This window comes from Cavia porcellus, unplaced genomic scaffold (genome assembly GCF_034190915.1).
Source record: "Cavia porcellus strain 051 isolate PalLab524CR breed Dunkin Hartley unplaced genomic scaffold, mCavPor4.1 scaffold_23, whole genome shotgun sequence".
Classification (NCBI taxonomy): Eukaryota; Metazoa; Chordata; class Mammalia; order Rodentia; family Caviidae; genus Cavia; species Cavia porcellus.
In genome coordinates, this window is record NW_026947506.1 from 30,020,853 (window position 1) to 30,045,916 (window position 25,064).

At 45.3% G+C, this 25,064-nt stretch overlaps 2 protein-coding genes across 3 annotated transcripts in view; one reads left to right on the plus strand and one right to left on the minus strand.

The window, feature by feature from the left end:
* Prkar1b (protein kinase cAMP-dependent type I regulatory subunit beta) overlaps positions 1-4,786 on the minus strand; it is a 117,343-nt gene extending 112,557 nt beyond the window's left edge. The window contains exon 1 of one of the 2 annotated variants that reach the window (XM_003470073.4): positions 4,655-4,786. The gene's annotated coding sequence lies outside the window, so the exon portion shown is untranslated. Of the gene's footprint in view, positions 1-4,530 lie in introns of both variants that reach the window. The other variant, XM_005003743.3, reaches the window with a different exon arrangement.
* Positions 4,147-25,064, plus strand: part of Dnaaf5 (dynein axonemal assembly factor 5) — a 49,508-nt gene continuing 28,590 nt past the window's right edge. Inside the window, exons 1-4 of the mRNA XM_013152640.3 lie at positions 4,147-4,760; positions 5,481-5,665; positions 11,948-12,072; positions 12,737-12,852. Of these exons, the coding sequence (XP_013008094.2) occupies positions 4,184-4,760; positions 5,481-5,665; positions 11,948-12,072; positions 12,737-12,852 (1,003 nt within the window). The 5' untranslated portion in view covers positions 4,147-4,183. The remainder of the gene's footprint in view (positions 4,761-5,480; positions 5,666-11,947; positions 12,073-12,736; positions 12,853-25,064) is intronic.

Consider the following 25,064-nt stretch of genomic DNA (forward strand, 5'->3'; position numbering starts at 1 on the left):
GACAGACAGAACCCAGCCTTTTCCTGTGAGTCAGCGCCAATCACAGACTGCAGGGTAAGAAAACAAGAGGTTACCAAGAAGTAAGCCTTCCTTGCAAATCAGCACCATGTGTAGGCCACCAGGGAAGCAGCCAGATATCAGCCCCTTCCAACACACTGGGAAACAAGACTCGGAAACAAGAAAAGCTAACCTGCACCCCTCAGGGAGTGACCAGCTGATTCAGAGAAACACAGGACCCAGAGAAACACAGAAATTTGATGCTCATGGTTTTTAATGTTTCACTGATTTTGTTAAATCTAGGGCCAATGGTCTGATATCTATTCAGAGGATAATAGCATACAGTGTGGCATCTATGGGGAATCTCCTTCTGAAAGTAGTTAATTCCCTATTACCTTGTTTTAAAGTTCTTTGTTTTTTGTTTTTTTTCTTGGTACTGGGGACTGAACTCAGAACCTTGCACTTGCCAGGCAGGCACTTATGCCACTGAATTAAATCTCCAGCCCTATTGTTTTGAAGTTCTGTATCATTTTCAGTTTTGTTGGTTTGGGTTTCTATTTTGTTTTTTGTTTTATCCAATGGCCTGGGCAGCTATTTCAAAGACAGCAAGCCACAGGTAGCCACTTTGGATTTACTATTGTCTTGTTTTGAAGTCCTTTATTGCATTCATTATTTTATCGTTATCGGTTCTGTTTTGATTTTTACTATGTCTGAAGGTATCTGCAGCTATCTTGAAGACAAGAGGCACTATGGTAACAATAGTTGATTTCATAATGAAGTCCTGTGTCTCACTGGTTTGTTCTGATTGGCTTTATTCTGTTTTGCTTGGTTTTATTCTTTAAAATAAAGATTGAAAAATAAAAAAAGAAATTCTAATTCTATAATTTCCATTTGGCTGTTTATAACTTCCATTCCTTCCCATGTTTTGCTTGTTTCAAAAATAAAGTTTATAATTACTTTTTATGGGTCATTCTATTTTAAGGCATTTTTAAATGAATGCTTTAAAGCACTTGGCAGGAACTCCACACATCTGAGTTACCTTGGCATTCAGTTCATATCCTTCACATCTTGATCTTCCTGGTTCTTGGTATGACAAATGATTTTCAAATGTATCTTGGATACCTGATTCTATTTAATTCCTCTATGCTAGCAGTTAGCCATCCCAATGAGTATAGTGTATAGATACTGGCCTACTTTTGTGGCCTGTTGTTCCAACGTGGGTTTGTCCGCAGGGCCCTTGCACCACCCTCCTGGTCTGCTTTATTCTCTGGCACTGGGAAGAGGGAAGGCGTTCATTTCTGTTGGTGTCACCGGTGGGGCTGGAGGTGTTTCCCTGAATACCTGGGGTTTCTGGATGTGAGTCTGTCTGTGCCATAGCAATGGGCTAGACAGTCTCAGGCTCTGGACACTTCGTATATGTTAAGGAGCAGGATTAGTTTTGGGTGTCCTGGGGGCAGATTATAAAGTGAGTTTGGAGCTCCCCCTAGGCTGGCAAGTCCTTTTGCAGTCAGAAAGGAAGTTCTCCTTGAAAATTTCTTGTCTGCTTGCTGGCTGTGCTGGGTGGCAGGGTTCTCTGGTCCCTGGTTTGGCAATACCAGTACAGAAGAGAAAAAGAAAACCCAGGAACTCCTGGTATCACTGCCCCCCAGTTCTGGGTCCTTAACCAGCATGTTTTAGTTCTGTCTCATGGGTCCTGTATCACTGCTTGCTACAGAAACAGATATAACACACAAAATACAAATATACATGAATTTACAAGATTGGCTTACAATGGCCACCTACAGAGCCTGACAAAGAAGCGTGCAGAGGATCTGTCTGTACACTGGTGACGAAAGGATTCAGTTGAAGGTCTGGAGTTCACTGTAATGTCCCATGCAAGTCCTTTTCAGGAGGCTGATGAGTCTATGATGGAAGACTGAAGGGTCTACTCCAAAAGCCTGAGGATCTGCACCAGAAGCCAAGTCTGCACTGCAAGCCAGGAGATGACATCCAAGATGAAGGTGAAGACAGGAGCTCCTCTGAAGAAACAGAAGCAGATCTGTCCTTAATTTTGTTTATACCATCCAGGTGCCACAGGGTGGGTCTTCCACACCCTGGGGTGCGGATCTTGAGTCAATTTAGTTAAACTTCTCTTACTCAAACTGACACAATCAATCAACCATCATAGGTTCTTTCCTTGTTGGCTGTTCTTTTCTTGGAGAATATTCAGTGTATCTAGGTAGGGAGAACAGGAAAAGAAGTCCTACCCTGCTCATTTAACCTTGTAGTATTACTGGAATTGACCACAATTTTGTGGCATCACACCATCCTCTCTGGCTGGTCCCAATCTGGTCCTCAACAGCAGTCAGGTGTCCCCTAAATAGAACTCAGACTTGATCTCCAAAGCCCCACCTTCAGTTTGCCCTGCCACTCCCCTCCCCACCACTGGAGAATGGAGGCTTAGGTCTGCTTCATTTCCTGGGACAGTGTCAGGCTCCTGCAGTCACCACAACAAAGGACCACAGGTCAGCAGCAGCTTGCAGTGCAGACACCAGTGCTTTACAGTCCTGAATGCTAGAGTCCAAGTCAGGGTGGTGTCAGGCTGGCAGCAGGGCAGGCTCCTCCTGCTCTCTTTGGGCAGCTGTGGACAGACATCCTCACACTCACAAACCTCCCTTTGGAGGACAGACGTCTCACCGAATTAGGGCCTACTTTAGTCTACCTGACTCTTCACCTCTGCAAATAACTTGTCTTCAAACAAGGTCACATTCAGAGGTACTGAGGTTAGGACGTTAACATGAATTTGAGGCACTCAATTTGATCCAGTAACAGACACCAGGCAAGCTTTGGCCCTGGCAGGCAATTCCCTCTATCTGTAACTTTTTCTCTACCCCAGCCATTTGACCCGTTCACTATTACTTTTTCCTTGGCATTCTCCTCTAGAATCACTTCCTCAGGGCAGCCTTACAAGCTAAGATCAACCTTCTTTTCTGCTCATTGTCCTGGCACCACTATAGCTGCACGTTATTAGTGGGATCTTTCCATTAAGAGCCAGTTCCTCTAGCTGGGCAGCAAGATGGGCGAGAGGAGAAACCAGTGTGCAGGTCAGGACTTCAGACACTGCCTGGTCAAACGGGTGCCTGTTGTAAGAAACAAGAATGCGATTCCCCAAGTCTTCTTAGCCACATTTAAAAACATTTTAAACACGAGGAGAACCACAGCACATGGGTGTAACCCCAGCACTTGCTAGCCTTTTGGAGAAGAATCGCTTCAAGGCCAGGCCGAGCTACAGTGTATCAAACACACACTCGCACACACGAATCACCTGTTATCAGCCGCACTTTAGAAAACCAGTGTCAACAAATTAGAAAAAAAAAAGTGCAACTCCCACCCCACCCCACCCCCGGTCTTTTTGAGAAAGGTTTTCACCGTGCAGTTCAGGCTGGTCTTGAACTCACTTTGTAGCCCAAGCTGGCCTCAAACTCTTTCTGCCTCAGCCACCCAAGTGCTGGGGGTTATAGGCATGAGCAACTACGCCGGGCTTTAACAGTGCAGTTCTTAAAACTAAGGACATTTCCACAAACAGGTGCCATTTGGCTCTTGTGCATCTCTTCTAGCTAGGTCCAACGCTGGGCACCCAGCAGGAGACCTAAAGCACGGTGGGACCCGACCTGCGGAAACAAGCAGGAGTCCCTACATTTCCAACTGCGAGTTACCAGGCCTCTATCGCCCATGGTAGAGGTACAGAGGTACACAGGCAGGGACTCGCCAGCGAGAGCCCTGGCCAGTGCAACTGCTACCTTCCGCCCTTTCGGAGCAAGTGGGCTCCCACCTGGAAAAGGGGCACCGGGCACACCACACAGCTCAGCTCACTCCATCCCCAAGAACAGGGGCCGAAGGCCCTGGATCATCTAGCACCACCCCCAACCCCGCCCTCGTAGCTCCGGCCTCAAAGGCCCGCGCCCAGCCCCCAACCGCGGCGCTTAGTCCCCAACACACTCTCCACGCACCTAGTCCCGCCCCCACAACCAGGTCCCATGAGTCTCGCGTCCCTCCCCTGAGTTCCCAATCACACCCCTTAGGTCCCCTCCCTGCACCCAAAGCCCACGCCCTGCGGCAAGCCGCGCCAGCCGGAAGTCCTGCCGTAACCTGCGCAGCGGCCGTCGTAAAAGCGCTGGTTCCCTTGGTGACAGGCAACGCGCGCAAGATGGCGGCGGAGGCGGAGGGGGGCGCAAGCCCCGCGGAGTTGGCGCAGGCGGCGGAGTTGAGCCGTGTGTTGAGCCGTCTACTGCCAGGGCTGGAAACTGACAGCAAGCTGGGACGGCGGCGGGCGCTGGAGGCCCTACAGCATGTACTGGAGGAGACCACGGGGCCCAGCGCCAACCCCGCCGCGTTTCAAGGCCCTTGGGCTCGCCTGCTGCTGCCGCGCCTGCTACGCCTCCTGGCCGACCCGGCCGAGGGCTGCCGCGCGCTGGCCGTGCACCTGCTAGACCTCGGCCTACGCCGCGCCGCGCGGCCCTGCGACGCCCTGCCGCGCCTGCTGCCCGCGCTCACCGCACGCTTGGCCCGGCCGGAGCCTGCGCGGCCTCCTCTGGAAGCTTGCGAGGAGCTGCGCCTAGCGCTCGTGCAGCTGCTAGGGCTGACAGTGCGCCTGGGCGGCGTAGCACTCGCACCCCACCTGGACGACGCTGTACGTGCGCTGCGGGGCGCGCTGCTCGACCCCTTTGCTGCTGTGCGCCGGGAGAGCTGCGAGTGCGCCGCCGCACTGGCACGCGCCACGCCTGGTGAGCCCCCGAGGCACCGCCCCTTCTCCAAGACCTCCCCCCCATTCCTTGTTGCCCCTCTTCCTGTGACCTCTGACCCTTACGCCACATGAGAAACCCACGCAAGCACACCGCTGCGTCCACGCTATCCTCCTAGATTCCTTGCAGAAATCCTTTTTAAACTGGTTCGGGGGCAGGTGGTTCTGATGGACTCCTTCCCACGATGATTCTAATGGCAGAGGTCACAGGACGTGATCAGAGAAATGCTCAGTCCTCCCACTTTGTCTCTGTTTTTCATATTTCAGCTCTCCTACCTCTGGCTTGGCTCTCTGTTCGTAGTGGAGAGAAGCTGCTTCTCTCTTGCACACATTGAGTTCTTTCCCCACCTTTCTAGCAGTTCTGAACCTATCGGAATATTCCCTTTCTCCTTTCAGGCTGGGATTTGAAGCGATATGTACTGCTGCCCGCGCTCAGGGGTGGCAGAAGCTTCCTTGAAGGAGGAACATTGAGTTTAAAAATCTGTGACCAGTAAGGAACCAGTCTTGGGATAAGCATACCAAATTTAAGGAGCTCAGGAAGCCACCAGGGCCGCTGGAGAGAAGAGAAGGGAAACCAGCAAGGGGCCTCAGGGTTAAGTTGGGGTGATGTTGAGTGGGGAGATGATGATGGCAGGTTACTGACAGTCACAGAACTGAGGGGTGTGAGACACAAGGGGGTAACTGGTGCCTCCCTTCTCCCCAGACCACTTCCATATGCAGTCGGAGTCCCTGATCAGCCCCCTGATGCACACCATCTCCCACCAGCACTGGAAAGTCCGGGTGGCTGTCATTGAAGCCACGGGTACAGTGATCCAGTTTGGAAACGGGAAGTCCGTAGACGATGTGCTTTCCCACTTTGCTCAGCGACTCTTTGACGACGTCACTCAGGTAAAGACGTTTCTCTACTAGATAGTTTGTTCTGTTTCCACTAGAAATGTGTGAATGTGCTGCTTTAGCTACTTGGTGGCCTTTCTATTAAGTGTGAGATACACCAGTGTCCTCTCTTCACTCAGTCACAAGATGTTCCTATTTCATGTCTTGAGAAACTAGAAAAGCTGAATTATTTTAATATATTTGTATATTTATTCTGTATTCCAGGCAATATGGAAATGGTTATTTCTATAATTATTGTCTCTTCTAAGGAGAAAAAAAAAATCTAAACTGTGTGTGCGTCTGTTTGCAGAAGCATCTTATATGCTCATCCACCAAGGCAAATTACACTGGAAAACCACAGTGCTTGAAGGGTAACCTAGAGAGTTTTGTGGGGATAATGCATGCTGTTGGGGTTTGGATCTCCTGAGAGACAAGCAGGCAGGCAGGAGCAAACAGGTAGAGGTGAGAACATTGGCTTTATTGTGGACAGAATCTGGCTTGCCAGACCTCTTAGATTTGAGGCTCTGTGTTGCTAAAACTGCACAGCAGCAGAGCTGGAGATTTAGCTCAGCGGCATAAGCGCCTGCCTTGCAAGCAGGCAGTCGTGAGTTCGATCCCTGGTACCAATAAAAAAGGAAAAAGCAAAAAAACAAAAAACCAAAAAACTGCACAGCAGCAAAGACTGTGTCCCAAAGGGAGGGAACAGATGAAGAATAGAGAGGAAGCCAGCAAGGGCCCTTGGGGTCAGGTTGGGGTGATGTTGAGTGGGGAGAAGATGGTCAGGTGGGGTGGGAACAGTGGCCAGAGTTCACAGTAGCTAGAAGTCCCCTAAGGGAGAAGTGGGTATCCAGGTGGCAGGCCCCCACTCTCATAATAAAAATCCAGCACTCTCCAGCTACTCTCTTGTGTGCTGTCTCTGCCCACTTCATTTAATATACACAAGCCCTCGAGAACAGATAATCCCCCACATCCAGGGTGCTGGGTAAACTGACTCTTAGGATGGCCCCAGCCACCCTTCTGCCCCCACCACATGCAGGAAAAGGGCAGCGCAGAGTGCTAGGTCAGTATGACCATTAGCCTGAGAACCCAGCTGCTGAGGGCAGAACAGAAATCAGGAGCAGGAACCAGCAAGAATTAGCAGCACTGCCAATGCCACAATTTATCACCTCCCTAAGCCCAGAGTGCAGCATGTGTCATAGTTAAGTCAGTCCTCAAAATAGTGTAAGAAGTGTATATCAAAAGCTCTCTAAATTCTGTATCTATAAAGAACCCTCTATAAATAGTATAACTATGTCAGTAGTTGCCTGTAAAAAAATGTAACTGTCTGTATCTATCTGTAATTGTGTGTCTGTACCTGGAGCCTTGCGCACATAGTTGACTGCATCAGTAGCTGTCTATAGGAAGCAGGCTTGAATTCTGTTCATCAGTGATGTGGGTGTTAACATCACTGACTCTAGCATCACAGATTTGCTTGTCCACAGGAAAGGAAGATGTCATCAGTTGGTTGCTTCTTCACTTGTGCCTTCAAAAGCAGCATGTTCTATAGTCATGATTCATTGTGTTTTTATGTTTAGTATCCCCTCTCCACCACCAAACTGCTCACCACCATGCAACTACTTCCATTTTCTTCTGATGAGATTTAGTTTTTGAGGCCCAAGCTGACTGTAGCTGACTCCTTTTACCTGTTTGTGCATAGGTCTTACTGGTGGGGATATACTGTCCTTGCCAGGGTGTGGTACCACCTTCCTGCTGCCATGCCAGCTCTGTGACACTTGTCCTTGAGGACAAGTTTGCTCTTTGCACAGCTTGCTGTCTCCCAGCCTATGGAACAACTAGGCTACATGGGGATCCTATGCACCCTCTGCCTTAAACTTATAAAAGAGCAGTTAGTAGCTTCTGGGCCTCAACCTGCTAGGCTTAGTTTGAGACCGTGGAAGCACATAGACAGGGCCTACAGGGACTTCAGCTGGCAGCCTTCCTGGGAATAATACAACTGTGATCTCGTCTGACCAAGGAGGAAACAGCTTGGGCATCCTGGCTGGTAAAATGAGAGCAAGGTCAGGACGTGGGGTTCCACTCCTTGAGTTCTTCCCTCTTGACCTCCATTGCTCTAAGGAGTGTGACCAGAAGAACACAGCCATATACCTGTCCCTGCCTCCTACCTCATTTATACTGAAGGGGAAGTAACAGTAGTACAGCATACACCTTTCCCTTTGATGCATTGTACCTGTTTGATTTAATAGATTGTGCTCAGTGCAGTATTCTCTAGCGTTCTCGTGGCTTGTGAGTAAATAATTCTCAGTGAGCTCATTTTGCTTTTTAATAACCTGGAATAATATTTTCACTTAGTGAGATTGTTAAGTGGCAGATGGACATTCAGGGTCACTGCTATCCTGTGAGCGAAGAACAGGAGGTTGAAAGATTCCTGGGACTTCTAGGAGAACATGGCAGATAGATAACAGCAGCTATGGAGGCTCTCTGAGATAGCCAGCTTAGATCCAGGAATGGTGGGATGTGGGGAGTCCTAAGCAGGGGGAGATATACCCTGCCAACCCAGGAATAATCTAAGCTAAGAGAAACCACTGGAAATGCAATCCCAGTGGATACTGGAACAGCTAAAGTCTCAGTGCCGAAGCTGGTACCCGTCCCTCTGGAAACTGCATCTGAATTGGCACGGCAGGGATAGAGACACGAAAGCTCTGAGAGCGGGAATTGGCAAACTGAATTGAGAGCAGAGCTGGCGGGGAGCCCTGCATCAACCTGTGGTGAGTGAGAGGAACAGGGACCCTTCCATAGACTAGGAGGCTCCAACAGAGGACATTCTGGGACCAGGCAGACTAGCCGGAACAGGACACTGTAGTGACTTCAGTCACATATTCCCCTCTCAAGCAGGATTGGTGGGGAGTGTTTGACCTGGGTGACACCGTGGACTAAGACCCAGTAGGCTAGCCCAAACCAGGTCCCTGCACCTGGCAGTACACCCTAAAGCAGTGAAGCCTTCAGCCGATTGACTGACCTGGAAAGGTGGGCCCAGTATAGGCTGCCCAGGTCTGTGTCTCCCTAGTACACTGCAGTGGGCAGGAACACCTAGCCGACATGATTCAAACAAACTATAACCGACAAAGAAAGAAACTGGGCCTCCTATATACACTTGTATGGAAGGAACAAAAAATACAGGAAGAGGGAGCAACAAGAAAGGGTCCTCAGTCCCCAATCCTGAGAACACTGATCCAGGAAAGGTAAATGCAAAAGAGAATGAGGAGAGAAAACATCAGGCACGGCACCAATAAACATAAAGTGATGTCTCTGGGACCTCATAGACGAGTTCAGAAGTGAAGTATTTAACCAAGTAAAGCAAGATATAAGTAAAATAGTTAAAGAAATGCTAAGCACCTCCCAAGAAAAAACAGATCGTGGAATGGAAGAACAGAAAAAAAGGGGAGAATTGTTTGATGGAGAAAATAGAGAAAACGTAGAATACGTGAAGCAGGTTCAAAGAGATTACCAGGAAACTAAAAACTCTATTGAAAGCTGGCATAACAGCTTGAAAGAAACTAAGGATAGATTATCTGAACTGGAGGACAGATTTGTAATGTGGGAGCATGAAATGAAAAACTTCTTAAAAATAACAAGGAAACAAGCAGTAACAATACAAAGGCTAGAAGATGATAAGAGGATCTATAACTTAAGAATGTAAAGGAAGAACCAGGGATACAAACATGAACTGCAAAGGCTATTCACAGAAATAATAAAGGAGAACTTCCCTAATCTGGGAAAAGGTAAAGATACTCAGATCTATGGGGCATACAGGACCCCAGCCACCTACAACCCAAACAGAACTACACCCAGGCATATAATAATCAAAATTCCAGAAATCCAATATAAGAGCAGAATATTAAAAGCTGTCAGAGACAAGAAACAGATCACTTACAAGGGAACACCCATCAGAATTGCAGCAAACTTCTCGGAACAAATCATCAAATCACGAAGAACATGGCGCAAAAACTTCAAGCTTTGAAAGACAATAACCTCCAGCCAAGATTGATATATCCTGCACAACTATCCCTAGAAATTAATGGAGAAACAAGGTGCTTCCAGGATAAAGAAGAACTAGGAGAATTTGCAACCACAAATTCAACTCTACAGAGAATACTGCAGGACATTCTCAAAGAGAAAAATACCAAGATTCCAGAAACAGTAGCAGAGAGGCCACAATGAATGGAGCAGAAAGCGAAATGAAGAAGACAGACTGACAACTAATGACAGAAAAAGAGCTCAACAGAAATGAGACAGAGAAGGTTGGATGGTATGAACAGCTATTTTGGATAAAACAAGACATCATAATAGTTAGTGCTGATGTAATATCATCTTGTTTTGAAGTCCCATCAAGCTTTTGTTCTTCTGTCTCCATTGGTCTTAACATGTTGTATCTTACTGGATTTTATTATATGTGATAATATAAACAAAAACTTTTATAGACAAGGAGATAATACAGAAACCATTGTTCATTTTCTGTTAGTTGGTTCTAAATAATGTGTAATCCTGTCATTCTCTTGAATGGTTTTACATTTTGTCTTGATGTTTGATACTACAGTATACAAAGTTATACTCAAAGATTTCAAGGAAAGAGACACTATGGTAACTACTTTTATGTAAGGATATCTTGTGGTAAAACACTATTTTGCTTAAATAGTTGTGTTCTGACCTGTGCTGTTTTGTTGTTATGTCCTCTTTTATCTCAATCTCCTTTTTTATTATTTATTTTTTAATTTTTATCTTTTTAATTAAGGGAAAAAATAAATAAAAATAGCAGGATATATTATAACAACCCACTTTGATTTCCTATTAACTTGATTTGAAACCCTGTATTGCTCTCACCATCTTGTTTTGACTGATTTTCCTCTATTCTGTTTAGCTTGATACTACCAAGTTCGAGAGTATAGGCAACAACTGTGAAGACAATAAGATTCATTATGATGCCCATTCTGGTTTGACTATTAGCTTCTTTTGAAGTCCTGTAATGTCTCCAAAGTTTTGGTTTTATTTTTTACTGTTTTGTTCAATTTTATCATAACTGATGATATAGGCAATTCTTTTTAAGATAGCAAGAGGCATTATGGTAACCATTGTTGATCACCTTGTATTCTGGGTTTTTTTTTTTTTTTTTTTGGTCTTTTTCCTTTTTATCGGTACTGGGGATCGAACTCATGACTGCCTGCTTTCAAGGCAGGTGCTTATGCCGCTGAGCTAAACCCCCAGCCCCTGTATTCTGTTTTTACATTATGTACTATGTCCATCCTTTTGATTTGACTGACTCTGTTTTGTTATGTCATATTTGGTTTTATTCTCTTCTAAAAAAAAGTAGTAAGAACTGTGGGAGTAATAAAACCCAAAATGTGTAATTGTCATTGTAAAAAAAGAGAGGAAAAGAAAGTGCTCTAAAGGTTATAACTGCATGTATATTTAATTGTATAAGATAGATAACCATATTACTGAGTTTTTGTTGGATCATTGAACAGAACTGTTTGCAGTCTCACTGTTTGAATGTCCTCTTTATATGCTTTAATTTTGTAACTTGAACAACTATTTCTCCTTAAATAAAATAAAAAGAAAAGAAAAAGATTCCCCAAACCTTACTCTTCCTGGTGTCCTCATTCATAGGGAAGACTCTATAAGAGACCTTATTTGTGGGGGCCAAACAAAGCAGGATCCCAAGTCTGGGACCCCAAACAGCTCTGCTGAGGGGCTTGCTGCAGCTCAGCCCAGGCATAGGGAGTCTCAGCCTGCTCACACTGCGTGTGACTCTGAGCAGGGCTGCAGTCTGGTTTCTTGCCACCAACCTTTGATCCATGGGCCTTCTGATATTGCTTGCACATGGCGTTGGCACAGCTTCAAGTCTGACCCTTAACTCAAGTGGTTTTGTCAATATGAATATCACATCATGCCTTTTAGCTCTGCTAAACTCTGAGGAATCTTCATTCTTCAGTAGCCTTTGAGACTCACCTCCTGTCATTTGTGAAGTTAATGATAATTTCTCCTGTGGAAATTTCAGGGACTCTGGTCTTGCTGTGAGTGCCAGGCCATAGTCTAGAATACCATAGTCTAGAATACCTTCCCTAAGACGGGTACTGAAACACTTCCCAGCTGCTGGAACTGAGGGCCTGGCCTGAGCCCAGGGTTCAAGGCCTGTGTGCATTTCGGGGATGGTGTCTGCATGGTGTGCCTGAGAGCTGCCATTTCCCATCTGCCCTTGAGATTTCTTTGCCCGTTGTAAGCCTGCTTTTCTGTTGCATGCAGGTACGACAGGCAGTGACCTCTGTGGTGGGAGGCTGGCTGCTGGCTCTGCGAGACCGCTATTCATTCTTTCACAAGCTCATCCCTTTGTTGCTGAGCAGCTTCAATGACGAGATGCCTGAAACTAGGTGAGTAGCTCTGCATGAGAGGACCTTGTCTTCAGGTGCTTGGAGTCCTTCCCTTGGCAGAAGAGGACCCCTCTGCTTTCTGATTCTTCGGGACTTGCTTTTCATATTGTCATGTACAACAGTGCTTCATTCTCCTTGCTTCAAATGCTTTGTCTGAGATCCTGTAACATACAGATAGTCTTTGTGGTTTTTAAGTTATTATTGGTGTTTGTTTGTTTGTTTTTGGCATTGCTGGGGATTGAGCCCAAGGCCTTTGTGGTCCCAAATGTAACCCTGGGTTATTTTTTAGTTTGAGACAGGATCTCACTAACTGGCTAAGGTTCCCAGACTTGAATTTGCAATTGAATTTGCAATCTCCCTTCCTCAGCCTCTCAAAGTGCTGGGATTACAGGTATGCACTACCATATCTGATCTGTTACACCTTTTTACTGTTTTGATTGGACTCATGGATAGAAATCACCCACCCAACTATGTGTCAGTATGAGGTCAGAAACCCCTCAGAATATTGGGCATAGGAGAGCATCCCTGCTCTCACCCACTGATTCCTGCTGACTGGACCCTGTTCCTCAGTATAGCCATCCAGCCCCTCAGGCTTCCTGCATGCAGCAGGGCCCTCAGCTCCGCCTTGGTGCAGCCTGACGCATGCTCTGCTTGTTGTGCACAGGCAGTTGGCCACCAGCCTCTGGGAGAAGGTAGGGCTGCAGTGGCAAGAGGAGAACGAGGCAGACCTGAAGGACAAGCTGGACTTCGCCTCGCCACCCCCACCTCACTACCCGCAAGGTGAGCACCGGTGAGAGAGCGGGATGGAATCCAAGGGAGGAGAGAGTGCCTGAGCCAGAGCTATGCTCAGCCAGAGCCTGGAGGTCCTACATGTTTTGGGCATTTGAGGAGGAAGCTCCTGTTGGGCTACATCTCCTATGATAGCCGATATTGAAGTCACCTGCATGTCCTGGGCCAGCCTCTGCCCCTCTGTCACCTAGAGCCCCTCCTGTGCTCCCTGCTGGCCTCTCTGTCTTCTGGATGAGCTTATTTTAGGCCTGCAGCCTTCTGAAGCGTCCTCATGCTCCACTAGGAGATGGCTACCCATTCCTTCTGGCATTTATTGGGATGTATCAAGCTGGGTCCCCAGCAGCTTTGCAAGTACACCGTGGGGTAGGGAGGCTATATTCTATTACCAAGGAAAGGCTAGACTGGTAGGTCACAGATAATATGAAGTCTGTTCTTTCATGCATATTCCTCCTGTTGGGCCTGTCCTGCCCTTGTCCAGCCCCTATGTGTGCACGTCTTTGTGCCTGAGTAGTGTACTTAGTGGATTTGCACTGACCCACCTACCCCTACTTGCCATACTTTTCTGCCTAGGGGCTGCCCCACCCCTGGTGTCATCTGCCTTGGAAACCCCTTCCCTCTCAGCCAAGTGTCTCTGAAAGTTAAGCAAAGCTACACTGACCCTGAGAAGGATGAAAAGTGGGTCAAAGTGCAACCGAGGCCCAGCAGACCCAGGGAGAAGCTATGCCGCCTGACCCTGTCATACCCTGTGGATCTGGGAGCAGGAGTGGTGCTGCAAGCTGTGTAACACAGTTGTTCTGTATGGGGGCAGTGCTACATTTAGGACCACAAAGGTCCTGCTTCCCTTTTCAGCCTGAGAGTTGCAGACCACTGTCCCCTGGCAGCATTGCCACCCCACGCCCCCCACAACACCTTGAAGCTAGCATAAGACGCAACATTACATTTTGGGAAGGGCGCAAAAATTATTTGGCAGCAAGGTCTATTCTAACTTAGCAAAAAGTCACAGAATGCACCACTGTTTTTAAAATGTAGAACTTAGACTTAAGGGCTGCTTATGAATAAATTGTTCAACATGGCCCTGCATCCAGCATGACAGGGGTCTTCTGAAGGGTTTCTCTCTCTTTTCTCTTCCATACCCTTGTTCCTTTTGTAGTATGGGGCCTAGAAACTCACTTCTGAATTATTTTTTCATGATTCCAAGGATCAAAACCAGGCCTGTGCCATGCAGGTGTTCTACACTGAGGTACATCCCCAGCAATTTTAATTTTTTCATTTTGGGACAGAGTCTTACTAGGTTGTCTACAGTGGCCTGTAACCTGGCATCCTCCTGCCTCAGCCTCCCAAGTAACAGATTACAGGTGTGATCTTGCCACTAGTGTATTTTGAAAGATCTCAGCTGGGCTCTGATCACCACTTGGATGATGGTTGTTTGTCTTCCTAACTAATTCTGTGTAGAAGTCAAGACATACAAAGCCATCCCCCACCTGCTCACTAGGGTTCACCCCACATTTCCATAGAAAGTCCACCACTTGTCAGTTGGGCACAAGGCTGGCCTTGTGACGCAGGGACAGAATGACGCAGGGACATTTCTGTCCTTGACCATAGCATTGGGCTGTTGTTGACAGATCCCTCTTAAGACAGGGAAAAGAGCATTGGGGTTGATGACTGTTTTTGGAAGATTCTACCACTGGGATGTGATGAACAACAACAAGCTAGAGGAATCCGTGTGTGCACACTTGTGTATACACCACATATGCTCCCTGACAGAACCTCTCCTCTGCAGGTCCTGAGAGAGGTTGCAACTGCACTTTTCTGGCACTTCCTGATTTAGGAGTAGCTTGGAATATGTGATGTTTCTGACCAGTCTGATTGGTCGTACATTCCACGGCTTACAGAGTGTAGTAACGCTCAAAGTTTTTTGTTTTACCAAGCATGGTAGCACACACTGTAAACCCAGCACTTGTGCAACTGAGGCAGGAGGGTCACTGTGAATTCAAGACCCACCTAGGCTAGTGAGTTCAAGACCATTCTGAGCTGCAGAGTGAAACCCTGTCTCAAAAAAGAAAAAAAATTTTTTTTTGTTTCAACTACAACAGCATAAAGTTCGAATTGAATTACATTACAGTTAGCTGTACAAACCCTGCATTTCATTCCATTTTTAGCATTTTTCCCTAAAATTACTTTTCTTTAGTGTATAAATTTGAATTTTAAATATAACTTTTTTTTTTTTTTTTTGTATCTAGTGTCAGCGCAGGTCAGACTCTTGCTCAGACCCTAACACCATCCACCCTCCCCCAACTCAAGTCCTATGCTTGGCCCACTGCCTGCCTCAGCTCCTGTGATGTCCCTGCCCTAGGTGATCGTACTCCAGCCACCTTTCAATTGCGGTACAGTTTATGCCCCTAAAATGCACTATTTAGAGCTGTGGACCTATGAGCTCTGGCCATCATCACCTCTATAACAAAGAGGAGCTGAGATTGACCTGGGTGCCCTGCAGCAGTCACCTGCTGTTCTGTCACATAGGGTTGAGATCCCGCCCTCTTGGCCTGGTGTTTCGAGTCCCTTCTGCTCAGCACAGCACTTCTCTGTGTGAGCAGTTCCGTTCTGTGGACCCCAGCTGGGTGTTTCCAGTCCTAGGTGATTACAAATACAGCCCAGAGGGACATTTGTCTGTGGGATATGTGTGGCTGTGTTTCCATGCTCTTGCAGAAATGCTTAAGAGTATGAGAAGAGTAACTCTGAGAACCTACCTACCTACCTATCTGTGTCCACTATCTGTGACATCGGGTTCTCGCCAACTCAGATGGGTCCATCTGCGCAGCACTCGGCAGCATTTGGCATCCTCAGCACTTCACATCCTTCTCCATTTATATTCTTTGGTTGGTCGTTCAGCTTTTTCGCTCATTAATTGAACCGGGGTTCCCATTTTTTTGTTACAGCATTTTGAGAATTCATTGTGTATTCTGGGTATGATCCTTTGTTGTATCTATGTTCTACAGTCATTTCTGGGAGGGCTACTATTGCGCTTCCCCATTTCCACCTGCACAGAGGGCCCCAGTTCTTGTCTGTCTGCTCTGGGGCCATTCCCAGCAGGCACCTCCACTTTCTTACCTTCTTGACAGCAGCTGGCCTCAGGCTGCCCATCCTACCTTCCACTGCAGAGACATTCCTGTCTTCCTTTAGTTCCCAGCCTGAGGCTGAGCCTGGCACACATAACTCAGGTGGGCAGTAGAGTGCTGCATCCTTTTCCTGCATGAGTGGACAGTTTGATGGGTGGCATTGAGTCTGAGAGCGAGCAAACCACAGTGAATGATGAATCAGGTCACAGCTGGGACACATTTCAATGGGTGCCTATGAAGACCATACTAGAAACAGAGTCCAGTTCAGGAATTTGACCTGGCACAGCTGCCCCACCCTGCTCCCTAAGAAATAAGGTAGAAATATGACCTGTGCCACCCTGTTTGCTGGCAGCTTTGGAAACACACATCAGCTTCCTGTTACAATACTGAGATAAAACCCCATTGTTCAACCAAGTGGAGTGTGGGACAGACTGCAGGGGTACCACCTGTCTCTTCACATTGCTGTTGACCTGAGCCAAGTGCTGTCATCTGCAGAAGCACAAGACCATACTTGACATGCCTCTGACAACCCCACACTGCACATCGCCACAGCAGGGTTTCCGGTGACAGCAGGTTCCGGAGTCCTTTCTCCTTTGAAACGATCTTTCTATCAGGATTGTATTCCTGCCATGCTTGAGTGCCAAGGGAAGCATGTCTTCAGAATGGTGAATGGCTGCCAGACCTTTTAACACAGGATATAGATCCTTTTTCAAAAACCTATTCTAGGAATCAGTAGAGCCCCCCTTGCATCAGGGTCACTGATGTGGAGTGCTCTCTACACAATGCCCTTCTGTGTTTTTGTACCTGCTCTGCTTTGTGTGTGTTTCATCCGCATGTTTGGAGAAATGGGGCTTGAATAGAAGTTGTCAGAAACGCCACACACGCAGAGAAGAAAATGAGAAACAGGCTGGAAAACTGTTGTACATGGTGTAGAGCCAGCAGGTCCCCTGCATGGAGCAGCTTTAGTTAGGGAAGAAGGCATCTCAAAGCCTCTTCTAGATGCAGGTGAGATGCTTGTCAGCACCCTCCCCATGCAGACAACAAGCAAAGGAGTTAAATGGCTTGAGGGCCATGTCTCTGAGCACAGACACTGGGTGCCTAACCCCCCACCCTCCATTCTTGGATCCTCTGGGTGGTTTGTTTGTTTGTTTGTTTGTTTGTTTGATACGGGGTTTGCTCTGTGACCCAGGCAGGCCTCAAGCTTGCCATCCTCTTGCCTCAGGGGGACCCTTGACTTTCTGAGTAGATGGGATTGCAGGCATGCACCACCATGCACTGGTGATACTTCTGCTTTCACAAATAGCCTGCGCCTTGTTGGAGAGACTCGGTGAACTTCCTGTGATTTGTGTTAGGTTTTAGATGCATACAACAAATGGTGGCCTGCCATCAGTCATGCATAAACAGGCTAGGAAACTGGCAAACTCTTTTCCTGCATGCAATTAAATTTCACTTAGTCTAATTATGTAAGAAATAAGACACTTTGATATTCCATCTGCTTCTGGCCCAGCTCCTTCCAGATTTCCCACTGACCTCCCCTTTATCTGAAAAGCAGGGAGGGTCATGTTTTAAAACCAAGCAGGTCAGGAGGGCCTGGCCCTGCTTTTCAAAAAAGCCAAATCCTCTTCAGAACTACCTATCACCTCTAGTACATGGTCCTGGGTGGCAGGTCCCTGGCTGTTGGTTATGGCTGGGATATTATAAAGCATACTTGGGGTGTGCAATGCCACTTTTCTTGGTGCCCACCAAGGTCTGTGGTGAAGGTACACTCAGCTTGTCAGGAAAATGATGGGGATTAGAAGGACAAAGTGGTAGCTGTGCATGTGCAATGATGTGTTACCTGTACTAGGGTGGACAGCACTTGGTGCCTGCATTGCTCAGAGCCTCCCAGGGGCAGTGAAGGTTGGGAAGGCAGGACCTGTACCCAGGCGTTCAACCCCCACACATGTTCTTACTTCTCTTGTGCTTATTGTACTTTATGTTAATTTACAAAGTAGATCCTGTGATCGAAAAATGCAGTGAATGTTTGCTTTTTTTTTTTTTTTCTTTACTACAGTAAAGACCTCTTGTTGTGAACCCCCCTCAAAATACTCTCCTTCGCCTCAAACACATTTATCCCATATTCTTGCCACTTTGCAAAGCGGTTCCAGAATTCCTCTCTCATGTCTTTAGTTGCACTGTCTTGGTGACTTAAGTGTCCTGAATTGATTTTGATGGTCATTTTGACTTTAAGGAAGCACCAGAGTTGTGTACTACATTGTCATGTTTTCATGAGCTTGCTTTTCTGTTGGATGTTACCCGGATTTTCAGTCATACCTCAAAGACACTTACGGAAGAAGACTTCCAGAGCTGCTTCAGCAAGTGGCAAGAATGGTGAGATAAGCATGTTCCAAGCAAGGGAGAGGATTTTGAGGAGGATTCATGGCACTTATCCAAGTTTAGCAAGTACAGCGGTATGAAAATGCATGCTTATGCAGATGTTCACAATAGTCCTAAATGAGAAAGTTGGAGACAACTGGGCCAGTGAATCCATACTCTGTTCTATGTTGCTGTTAAAATTGGATTGTAGATTCTAGTGTCCCAGGCTGCACTGACCAACAAGAGCTTTCTGCAGTCCCAAAGTGTCCTCCTGTGGGGTCCTGTGCAGCAGCCACCAGTCACTCAGCTGACGAGCACTGGAATCATTTGCTGTGTTTAAATGCGGTGCATTGAAGTTTGTGTGACCATTTGTAGCTGCAGCTGCCACTGCCGTATTAGAAAGCGTAGACCTGGAGTCCAGCTCAAGAGCTGGCCATTACTTTTCTGTGAGAAACCTGATAGCACTTCTGGGTTTTTGTTGTTGTTGTTTTGTGACCCAGTGTTTCGCTATGTAATTCAGGCAGATCTTGAGTTCACAGGCTGGCCCCAGTCTCCCTGACTCAACCTCCCAAGTGCTGGGATTACAGGCATGTACCATATGCCTGGCCTGATAGCCCTTCTGTTTGAGAGACTAAAGTATCTGCCTCTGTGATATAAAAGTATCCCAGACGTAGGAAATGAGTGGGTGTGGCTGTGTCGCAATAAGACTTTATTTATGAATGGCCAAATTTACCCTGTGAGCCAATCACTGAGCCCAACTCCAAAAGAATGTGGTGTCTGCTGGATTAAGTACAGAAAACTTAGGCTTCAGAACCAACCACATTCTCTGCATGGACCAGTACTGCTTTGAGCATAGCCCTGAGCATCTGTGTGTCTGGTGGTCAGCAGACCCTTACCAACTTAGTTCCATAAATTTCCACGGTAGATCCACCATTCGTAGGAAGACCTATTTGAACTTTGGCTTTTTGTTTTAAAAAGAATATTGACAAGCTCACTTAGATAGTCGACAGAATTTAAATCATATGGAACTAATTCTGCAATATAGTATAGCATAAAAGCAGAAGGGTGGGGAGGCAGCAGCTGGCTCCACCCCTGTGTGCACTCCAGCCACCATCTGAAGACACTGCCTACCTGTAATCAGCTCAGATTGGGAGGCAGGGGCAGTGCACTCCAGCAGCCATCTGGAAGATACTGCCCACAGGTAACCACTGAGTGGGGAGGCAGCAGCCAGCCCTGCCCCTGTGCACACTGCAGCAGTCCTCCAGACACTTCCACCTCGGGTAGCCAGCACAGGTGGGAAAAACACCAGCTGGCCCTGCACCAGTGTACCCAGTCGCCATCATTGAATACCTGTGGCCAGCACTGGCCAGGAGAAACAAACAGTCACACTCTGGAGAAATTGTAGCCAATGCAGCAAGTGCCTGGGACCCAACTGGCCACTTGTTTGGAAGAACCCAAGAAAATGTCAAGCAGAAGCAAAAGGCAGAGCAAGTCCAGGAGATGAAAACATGGAAGAGATCGGTTGCACACCTTAAGTTTCTAAAGTGATGGCGACTGAAGTAAAGAGACAACTTCATGAGGCTATAAAAGAAATTAGTATTTCTGTTCTATCTCAGTTGAAAGAAGAAATGAAAAATATAATAAAAGAATTGCTAAGCATCTCTAAAGAAGACATAGATTTAAAAAAATAGAGGAATATAGGAAAATGAGAGAAACCATGAGTGAACAATCTAAGAGAGATTTAAAATTCATGAAACAGATTGAAAGAGATATCCAGGAAATTAAAAACTCCATTGAAAGTTGGTAAAACCACCTGAAAGAAATTGAAGATAGACTTTCAGATCTTGAAGACAGGTGTGCAACTTGTGATCATGAAAGGAAAGCTCTGTTAAAAATAACAAGAAACCAGGAAATAACAATTCAAAAACTGCAAGAGGATGCAAAGCAAAATAACTTAAGAATAATAGGTGTCAGTGAAAAAGCAGGGATCAACACAAATGATGTTAAAATTCTATTTACAGAAATAATAACAGAAAACTTCCCAAACATGGGAAAAGATCGGAATATACAGGTAAGTGAGGCATATAGAACTCCAGCTAGCCATAACTAAAATAAATCTATACCCAGACATAATAATCAAGATACCAGAAATTCAACACAAGGACAAAATATTAAAAGCTGCTATGGAAAAGAAACAGATCACCTATAAAGGAAAACCCATCAGAATCATGAAAGCATGACAGACTGACTTCTCAACACAAACCATCAAGTCAAGAAGAGGTTGGAGTGAAGTAATTCAAGTCTTTTTTTTTTTTTGGTCTTTTTCTTTTTTTAGCAGTACCAGCGGTACCAGCGATAGAACTCACAACCACACCCTTGCAAGGCGGGTGCTTATGCTGCTGAGCTAAATCCCCAGCCCAGTAATTCAAGTCTGGAAAGAAAACAACTTCCAATCCAGATTGATGTACCCTGCAAAAATTTATCTTTCAGAATTAATGGAGAAACAAGATACTTCCATGACAAAGAACAACTGAAGAAATTCATGACCACCAAACCAACCCTACACAAAATACTGAAAGACATTCTAGAGAGAGATGAAAAAAAAAAACACATGGTTCCAGGAACAGCAGCAGAGAGGGATCACAGAGCAGGGAAGACAACCGAATGGAGGAGGAAAATTAGGCAGCCAATGGTAGGAAAATAGATAAAACAGTGCAGAGATAAATCAGTGCATGTTGGTCATAACCATTCATGTAAATGGCTTCAATTCACCAATAAAAAGAAACACAGGCAGAGTGGATCAAGAGAAAAGATCCATCAATATGCTTGTTGTAGTCAGGGGATGTACATAGAGAACAATCAGGATTAAGACATGGAGTTTATATTATTTTTATAATGGTCACCTGGAGTTAACACAAGAAAATGCAGGAAATCTATCTGCAACACCAAAGACATAGATTATTTAGTCAAGAACCTAAACCCCACGGCAATGTCCCACATGAGTCCAGATAAAAACCCAGAGCTCAGGACAGTGCCTCCCATGAGTCCAACTGGAGTTCCAGAGCCCATAAGAAGGACTCACGACAGTCTCTTTTACGGATCCATGCCGGGAAGACCCAAGGGTCAGCGGTGGGAGCCAGAAAGTCCATGCTAGCAGAATAAAGGAGCTGTGCTAGTAGGATGAGGGTTCTACGCTGGAGCCGAGAAGTCACACACAACAAAGACCAGGGCTATCCTGAAAGGCAACACAGCCATCCTCACGACATGGAGGCCCCGAGCTCCTCCAACGACAAGAACAGTCAGGTACATGCCAGGAAGCAGCATGATGAGTTCATCCTGGAGACCAAGCAGTACACATCTCCCCTCCAGAGCCAGGAAGCAATGCTCAATGTGAGGACCAGAGCTTCTCCAGAAGAACCAATGGCTCAAACAGCAACATGTAGGAGAACCCACAATGCTACAACACCTTAATGCCTCAACCCTCAATGCCTCCTTTTTCTCCACCTATTTATCCTGGAAACTTTCCCAGGTGGAGCATCTTTGCTCAGTGCCATGCTGATGTAATCCAGCTGGCATTAAGTTGACCACCAGTTCTTAATCCATAGCAATGCTTTATTCAAGAAACATTTAACTCAAAAAGAAATCATAGAGTAAAAGCCAAAGGAGAGAAAACAATGCTCTATATGACAGGGAATCAAAAAAAGTAGGAGTAGCTTGCCCCTCAACTGCAGAATGGATAAGAAAGGTATGGCATTTCTATACAATAGAAAGCTACTCAGCTATAAAGAAAGATAACCTCAAGGCTCTTGTAGGTAAATGGATACAACTTGAGATCATGCTTATGGGTGAAATGGTTCAGAGTCATATGGGTGAACATCATGTTGTCTCCCTAGTATAAAAACTAAAAGAGTTAGTGGAACCCAGAATGCACAATAGATGTTGTGAAGATAAAAGGGGAGGAGATATCTAGAAGGGGAAGGCAGTGGCCATTGTTAATCTACATCCTGTTTTGAAATCCTGTGTTGGGGCTGGGGATTTAGCTCAGTGGCATAAGCACCTGCCTTGCAAGTGTGTGGTTGTGAGTTCGATCCCCGGTACGGATAAAAAAGAAAAAGACAAAAAAAAAAAAATTCTGTATTGTTTTCATTGTTCTGTTTAGCTTGGTTTTATTCTGTTTTGTTTGATTTTATCATATTTGATGGCATGGACAGCTATTTCAAAAATAACAAAATGTATTATGGTAGCCATTCTTGATTTCCAATTATCTTGTTTTGAAGCCCTGTATTGCTTCACTTGTTTTCTTTTGATTTTTATTCTATTTTTTTTTCTTTCTTTTTTTTTTTTTTTTTTTTTTTTTTTTGTCTTTTTCCTTTTTATCGGTACCGGGGATGGAACTCATGACTGCCTGCTTGCAAGGCAGGCGCTTATGCTGCTGAGCTAAATCTCCAGCCCCTATTTTGTTTTGTTTGATTTTATTATGTCTGATGGTATAAGCAGCTACTTTGAAGATAACGAGATGCATTATGGTAGTACTGTTGTATTTCCTATTGTCTTGTTTTGAAGTCCTGTATTGCTTTCATTGTTTTGTTTTGATTGGCTTTAATCTGTCGTTTTGTTTGATTTTATTGTGCCTGATGGTATGGGCAGTTATTTTGAAGATAAGATGCATTATGGTAACCATTATTGATTTCCTTTTATCTTGTTTTGAAGCCTTATATCATGTTCATTGTTTTGTTTTCATTGACTATTCTGTTTTGTTTGATTTTATTATGTCTGATAGTATAAGTAACTGCTTTGAAGATAACAAGGTGCATTATGGTAACCACTGTTGTATTCCTACTGTCTTGTTTTGAAGTCTTGTATTGCTTTCATTGTTTTGGTTTTAATTGGTTTTATTCTGTTCTGTTTTGTTTGATTTTATTGTGCCTGATGGTATAGGAAGTTATTTTGAAGATAGCAAGAGGCATCATGGTAACCATTGTTAGTTTCCTTTTATCTTGTTTTGAAGTCTTGTATGATGTTCATTGTTTTGTTTTTTGTCTCTTTTCTGCTTTATATCTTCTAGTTTTACTCTTCAAAATAAAAAAATCAGAAGTAACAAGAATAAAAATTAAATGTGGGGTTTTATGGTACAAACTATTCTTTTTGTAAAGGCACACCCTTTACATTCTGATATGTTATGATTTCATTTCTATCTTTAGAGTTCTTTTGAATTTTTAAGCTCAAACTTTTAATTGCAATCCTTTAAGGCTTTTTGGTAGAAACTGATTCTACAGTTCATGTGGAAAAACAGTGTAGAGGACATAGAGGGCAAAACTTCAGAAATGAAAGACCTGAAAGAGTAGCACTACCTGTCAAGAGGTAAACTTGGATCCCCGCCTCATATGGTATACAAAAATGAACCCCCAAAAATCATAGTTCTAAATGTAAAGCCCCCAGGAGAAAGCCTTGATATGACCTTGGGTTAAGCAAAGCTTTATTACATATATCATCTTTTTTAAAAAAATGCAACCCGGCCTATAATCCCAGCACTCAGGAGGCTGAGGCAGGAGGATCGTTGTGAGTTCGAGACCAGCCTAGGCTACAAAGTGAGCTCAAGGCCAGCCTGAACTGCATATCGAGACCCTGTCTCAAAAAGATTAAAAAAAAAAAAAAAAAAAAGCACTCCCTGGTGCTGGGGGGTGTGGCTCAATGGTAGAGCACTTTGCTGGCAATGCTGAGGGCCTGGGCTCAACTCCTACCGCTGAAAGAAAAAAGAAAAAGGCTGGATATAGTGGCACATCCCAGTGATCCTACTCAGGCTGAGGCAGGAGAATCTCACATTTTAGGCCAGCTTGGACTACACAACATGACTCTTGCTCAGAAAAGAAAAAAAACCTGTGCTTTCAAAGTCATTTAAAAAATGAGAAGATAGGCTGGGGATTTAGCTCAATGGCATAAGTACCTGCCTTGCAAACACAAAGTCGTGAGTTCGATCCCCAGTATCCAAAAAAAAGAATGAAAAGATAAACCAAAGTCTGAGAAAATAATTTCAAATTATGTATGTAAGGACTGGTGTCCAGAATATAAGAAATAAAACCTCTTAAAACTTGAGAAAACAAACTTTTCTAATGGGCAAAATGATTTAAAAAGGTATCACCAAGGAAGAAAACATGAAATTTTTGTAAACAAGCTCATGGAAAAATGCTCATTATCATGACTTACTAGGGAAACACAAATTTAACCACAGAGACAAAACACCATCCCCTCATAGATGGGTTTTAATTGAAGGCTGCCTGTCCATCCCAGTGTTGGTCAGGAGGAGCAGGGGCTCTTACTCAGTGCCAGCAGCAATCTGGGGTGTGCAATCACCCTAGAAAATTGTTGGGTGGTTTCTTATAATGTTTAGACGTATGCCAGCTGTGGTGGTGTACACCTGCCATCCCAGCAACCTGACAGGCAAAGGCAAGACAGTGGCAAGTTCGAGCCTAACCTGGATAGTTTAGTGAGTTAGGGAGGCCTTATCTCCATTTTTAAATAAGATGGGTGCAGAGCTGGGGATTTAGCTCAGCAGCATAATCGTCTGCCTTGCAAGTGTGTGGTCGTGAATTCCATCCCCGGTACTGATAAAAGAGAAAAAGACAAAAAAAAAAAAAAAATTGTGCAGGGGGGAAGGTGTGGTGGCACACTCCTGTAATCCCAGCACTTGGGAGGCTGAGGCAGGAGAATTGTGGCAAATTCAAGGTCAGCCTA